This window comes from Myotis davidii, unplaced genomic scaffold (genome assembly GCF_000327345.1).
Source record: "Myotis davidii unplaced genomic scaffold, ASM32734v1 scaffold1467, whole genome shotgun sequence".
NCBI lineage: Eukaryota > Metazoa > Chordata > Mammalia > Chiroptera > Vespertilionidae > Myotis > Myotis davidii.
In genome coordinates, this window is record NW_006298267.1 from 698,504 (window position 1) to 704,728 (window position 6,225).

Genomic DNA, 6,225 nt, shown 5'->3' on the forward strand with positions numbered 1-6,225 from the left:
CGCCTGAGTCCAGGACGGAGCCCAATACACAGGCACCAGAGGAAGAGCTGGAAATAAAGGGGGCGGCTCCCGAAGGGGATGGTGGTGCTCGGAGGAATCAATGTGAACCCAGAACATCTGAGGTGCATTTTGTCAGAGGGATCTAAACAACCTTCCTCTAAGTAGAGGGCCGCCGCCCGAGCCTGTGCCCACACCCCCTTCCCTCTCCCTGCAGCCAAGGACACCCCTCCCAGCCCTTAGAAGGGCTGGCTGCACACGGGTGAGACCCCAGCCCCCATCCCAGGAGCTCGCCTCCCGCATCGGCTGCCCCTCCCGGCGGAGTCTCCCCTCGTGTGGAAACGCGTGGCCCCTCCGCTCCAGCAGCTGCCTCGGTTTCCTCCTCCTGGTCAGCGAGGCTCCAGGGATGGGCCTCCCTCCCGTTTCCTTCTTGTACTTTCCGACCGGCGGCCGCAGGGTCTGCTCCGCATGCCCTGGAGCTGCAGCCGCCACAGACTCCTCCCCTCACCCACGTCTGCCCTCGGCCCCCTCCCCACACCCGTGGCCCATCGTGCATCTGCCATCAGCGCCCGACCATCAACCCCTCTTTCCTCCTCTTATTCCCCCGGAACATCCCGGGCCCCACACGCCTGCTCGCTCTGTGCTCTCTCCTCGCGGCTTCCTTCGCGGGCGCTTCCTCGTTCCTCCCAGAGGGAAGTCGGGCCTGGGTGTGGGCCACCTGGCGTCTCTGGAAGCGATGGCATCTCGCACTCCTGTTTGGCGTGTGCCCTGGCTGCTGTCCCTCCCGCGTCGTCACCGCGTTAGGTCGTGAGTGACGGCTCTGTCTGCCGCTGCCCGGGCCAAACCCCGGGGTCACCCTCGGCGCCTCTTCTCTCACGTCCACAGCCAGCCTGCCAGCGGTCGCAGGCCGGCCTGCAACACCCCCAGACCTGCCACCGCGCACCTCCTTGCTCTGGTCCGTCTCTCCTGGGGGTTGCAGGGTCCTCCTAAGGGATCTTTTTTCCCCAATTGTTTTTTTTTATTGATTTCAGCGAGGAGAGGAGAGGAGAAGAGAGGAGAGGGAGAAAGAGAGAGAAACATCAGTGATGAGAGAGAATCCTTGATTGGCTGCCTCCTGCACGCCCCACACTGGGGATCCAGCTCACAACCCGGGCACATACCCTGACTGGGAATCGAACCGGGACCTCCTGGATCACAGGTCGACACTCACCACTGAGCCACGCTGTCTGGGCAGGATCCTTATTTCTTCTACTCCTGACCTCCCCGCAGGTTTCTTCTCCCACGTGTCAGCCAGAGAGAGCTGAGTGGTAAACCGAACGGTGTCACTGCCCGGCTCCGCCCTCGGTGGCCCCCTCACTCAGCGCAGAGCTGGCCTCCACAGGGCGGTGCCCCCCCACCCCCAGCCTCACTCCTAGACAGACAGGTTAGACACGAGGCAAGAGCTAGCCAGTGCGAGGTCCCAGCCTCCTCCCCCCTGCTGCCCCTTCCCTCCCCCGGACAGGTGCGGACGGGTGTCGAGGCGGCAGGTGCAGGGGTGCATGTTGCGGGTGGATGAGGGCCACCTGGGGTTTGGGAGGAGCTTTGTGGAGGGGACGTGATCATCTGGGGCCTTGGCCACTTACTCTGCTGCTTCCCTGCGACCCGCTGGGTGCCCTTGGCGGGGAGATGCACGTGGCTGCCGCCGGGAGGGGAGGGGTGACAGCACCGAAAGGCAGTGTCAGCTGCACGTTTGCGTTTTGATGTCTGAGAAGCTGAAATGGTGCCGCGGAGGGCGTGCGGGGGCGGTGCTGGTCGCGGATATAATGGCGCTGGCAGCGCCTCCTTCACAGAAGGACTGTTTTGGACCCTGTGCTCGTTTGGGTGGTTTTAAAATAGGTGTTTGCATTACGTAACCCGGGAAACGGAGGAGGAACAGTTGTTTTTAAGTTGGCTCCAGCCACAGTAAAGGTGTTTATGCTTCAGAGATCAGAGTTAGATGATAAGAATATTTGCAAGTCTTGCAATTTATTTTTTTAAAGATTTTTACAAACTGAATTTTAGAGAGAGAAGAAGGGAGAGGGAGAGAGAGAGAGAAACATGGATATGAGAGCGGAACATGGATGGGCTGCCTCCCGCACGCCCCCCACTGGGGGCCGAGGCTGCAACCTGGGCCTGTGCCCTGAACGGGAATCGAACCAGCAACCCTTTCCGTGTTCGGGACGATGCCCCACCCCCTGGGCCACTCCAGCCAGGGCCAGGCTTTTGCAGTTTCTTAAAAACTGTAATTATGTAAGTATTTCTTTTTTCCCAAGTGCCGCATGTCTTCTCTGCTCATTCTTTCTTATCATTTATTGGTGTTTTTTCCTAATAATAATCTCATCGCTAAAATGATACGCGTGAAGGTGCCTGAGGGCTGGAGGACTCCCCGGATAACAAAGGTTTAACCTTGCCCAGCTGGTGTGGCGCAGTGGTTAGTGTTGATCGCTGAACCAGGAGGTCCTGGGTTCGATTCCCAGTCAGGGCACAGGCCCGGGTTGTGAACTCCATCCCCAGTGTGGGGCGTGCAGGAGGCAGTCGATCCGTGGTTCTCGCTCATCATGGATGTTTCTATCTCTCTCTCCCTTCTCTGAAATCAATAAAAAAATATATTTTAAAAAAATTTGTTAAAAAAAAAAGCAAGTTGGAAGGTTCTGAGTGGAGACAGCTGGTTGGACTCAGACGCAGCGGAGCCCTCTCAGTGCCAGGCGAGGGACTCGGCCACAGGAGCTTCTCGACGCCCCGCAGCCGACGGGAGACCCCACTGCTGCTCCCGCCCGGTGCCCGGGGGAGGCTGCAGGCGGCGGGTGCGGACCGGCTGGGGGTGCAGAGCCCAGTGGACTGGAAGGTCCTGCCTGGCATCGGGGAGGGGACCACCTGCAGGGGTGGGACTGGCGACGGGCGCTGCCTTGCTTGTGCTTGACCTTTCCTTGGGGTCCTGAGTTCAAGGTGAACTAGGAAATCAAAACCAGAACCTGGGATTTTAAGGTGAAAATTAAGTTTTCGTTGCCTGCCCCTCCCTCCCTTCACGGGACTTGCCAGCGATGGTGGGAGTGAACTGGAGGGTTCGGAGTGGCTCCTGTCGTCACCTTGGGTGGTTTTAGTTCTTTTTTTTGTTCAAAAACTTACTGATGGTTTTAATCCCCCCCCCCCCCCCCCAAAACCGCCCCCCCCCCCCCCCGGCTTCTTAATGTCGCGCTGATGCTGAGGGGGAGGCTGTGTCTGAAGGGGCTGCGTGACCCCTGACCTGCTGACGCTAGTGCACGAGGACCGTGGTCCTTGGAGCTGGGGTGTCTGGCGGCTCCGACCCCTGTCATTCGCCGGAGAAGCCGGGAAGGACAGCGTCAGCCGCACAGTTTTGCACACTCATCCGCGTGCACAGGGCACGGCTTTTCGCTCCTGGCGTGCAGTCAGCTGGAGCCGTGCTCCCGAGTGAGTCTCTCCTGTTTCCTTCCAGGCGAGGAACTTCAAGTTGGAGCAGGAGCAGGAGAAAACCAAGATCCTGTCGGAGGCCCTGGAGGCGCTGGCCACGGAGCACCATGAGCTAGAGCAGTCGCTGGTGGCCGGCTCCCCGCCCAGTGTGCTCAGCGAGGACGAGTTCTACGATGCTCTGTCAGGTGGGTCGGAGTCTGCGGGTTGGACAGGCAGACGGTCGCTCCCTGCGTCACGTGCGTCGTCGGCAGGAGTCTGGCGTTGGGTCGGGGTCAGGGGAGTCACCGCTGGACTCCCGGCAGGGGCAGCGTGGCTCGGCTGGGGATGTAGGGCCCTGGAGCCCACACGAGTCCCGGATCCCTTAGTCAGTGACCATCAGTGCCTCCTGGTGCCAGGGCCACACGTGTTTACAGAGAGAGATGGCCGCCCTGTGCCCTCGAGGACACTCTGGTGCCAGAGCAGTGGTTCCCAGCCTTGTCTGGCCACGCCCCCCCAAGCACCTCTAACACCCTGATGCCCCCCTGCCCCTCCCCCCCCGTGACATATAACACTTATTATTCAAAAAGTGAGCTAGTCACGTGGAGGGAGCCTAAAAGGCCATGAACTTGGACTAAACAAGCTTCCGAGGAGCATGGCATCCACGAAAGAAAAAAATAAAACCACGCAAGGACAGTGGAAGTGCTGAGGAAGACATCACTAGAAATTGTTTACAATAATGATAATGTGAAGTGATATGAAAAATAGCAAATAAAGTTTCAAAACATAATATAGGACTGAAATGCGTAAATATGTCACAATCTATATGCTGTATGGGAGGCCCCTAGAGCCATAAGACATGCAAAAAGTTCACTGTTAATAACTCATTCTTGAATCACGCCCCTTAAAAGTCAAACTGCCCCCCTGTGGGGCATGTGCCCACGTGGGAACCACTTCCTGAGAGGAAAGTTACAGAGAAGCAACATAACAGGAAATACGTCACCTGCCAGAATGGGGGGGAGGCCCTGGTGTCACGGGAGCAAAGGTGCTTCACGCCGCCCGGAAACACGTGCCAAGTTCAGTCAGCATGTGGGGACCCTGAGGGGGACCCTGAGCAGGATCGGGGGACCTCGCGCCTGAGTGAGCATGCCTCCGTGCGAGCTCACAGTGTAGAATCATTTCTCCAACCCCTGGGCCCTCTTGATTATTTAAAAACGAGAGGCCTGTGCACGAAATTTGTGCACTGGTGGGGGGGTGTCCCTCAGCCCGGCCTGTGCCCTCTCATAGTCTGGGAGCCCTTGGGGGATGTCTGACTGCTGCTCTCTGTGGGGAGTGGGCCTACGCTGTCAGTCGGACATCCTTAGCACGGAGGTGGGAGGGCCCAGCTTCTGGCTGAGCGGCGCTCCCCCTGTGGGAGCACACTGACCCCCAGGGGGAAGCTCCTGTGTTGAGTGTCTGCCCCCTGGTGGTCAGTGCACATCATAGCGACCGGTTGTTCTGCCGTTCAGTTGATTTGCATATTAGCCTTTTATTATATAGGATTGTGTTTTCAGTGTGCTCAGTGACTAAGTCCCCCAGCGCAAACAGATTTCTCTCACAGGGTGGTGGCGTTTCACTGTGTAAGGGGAGGTGAATTAATGAAGCCTCACACTTGTCCTCTGTGTGTGTGTGTGTGTGTGTGTGCACGTACATATGTGTGTGTCTGTGCGTGCATGTGTGTATCTGTGTGTTTTCCTCTTTGCGATGTCCGGTCGGAACGGGCATGCGCAGTGCATATGACCCAAGAGCGCAGATGAGCAAAGCTCATCCAAGTGTGTCCTGAAGTTGAAGCCGGGTTAGCGTTTCTCAGCAGCTGCAAGAGTCTGTGCGTGTGTCTTTTTAAAAATGTACCCTTACTGTTGAGCGTATTACAGACGTCCCCTCCTTCCCCCCAAGGCCCCTCCCCACAGCTTGAGAACCGCTGCATTAGATTCTCATCCTCAAGAAATAAACCAAATTATGTTTGAGTCCGTCTTGCCCAGCCGGCTGGCTCAGTGGTTGAGCATCGCCCTAGGCCTTCACCACCCTTGCCTGTGACCGCGGGGTATGCACATGTGCATACACGGTCTCTGGTTGATTTCTCCCCCTTCCCTCTGAGATGCGTCCGTCTGTCCCACATAGGCCTCAGTTCTGCCTTATTCATCAGCTTACTTGTTCCTTAGATTCCACATGTGAGTGGGATCATGTGATACTTGTCTTTCTCTGACTGGCGTATGTCACTTAGCGTGATGCTCTCCAGGCCCCTCCATGCTGTCTCCGAGGGTAAGAGTCTTCTTTTTTACAGCTGCACAGTATTCCGTGGTGTGGATGGACCACAGCTTTTAACCACTCGTCTGCTGATGGGCACATGGGCTGTTTCCTGATCTTAGCTACTGTTAGTTGTGTTGCTATGAACATAGGGGTGCATACGTTCTTTCTGATTGGGGTTTCTGGTTTCTTAGGATATAGTCCTAGAAGTGGGGTCATTGGGTCAAATGGAAGCTCCGTTTTTATTTTTTGAGGAAACTGCACACTGCTGTCCACAGTGGCTGCCCCGCCTGCATTCCCACCAGCCGGGCCCCCTTTTCTCCGCATCCTCGCCGGCTCGAGTCTTTTTCAGGCAGAACTGTCTGTGTGGCAGGTGGGGCTGCCCAGGAACAGCTGTGGCCTGTGGGCAAAGGTGGCCCAGCGACAGCACCTGGGAGCACCGAGAGGAGCATTGCACCTTTGCCGACAGTTCCAGCAGCAGGTGGAGAAAGGGCCGTGGCAGTGGGAGGGACAGCACCG

General features: G+C 57.4%; 1 protein-coding gene across 1 annotated transcript in view; it reads left to right on the forward strand.

The window, feature by feature from the left end:
* Positions 1–6,225, forward strand: part of OSBPL1A (oxysterol binding protein like 1A) — a 116,357-nt gene that overhangs the window by 52,857 nt on the left and 57,275 nt on the right. Inside the window, exon 14 of the mRNA XM_006773861.2 lies at positions 3,470–3,629. Coding sequence (XP_006773924.1) covers positions 3,470–3,629 — 160 coding nt within the window. The remainder of the gene's footprint in view (positions 1–3,469; positions 3,630–6,225) is intronic.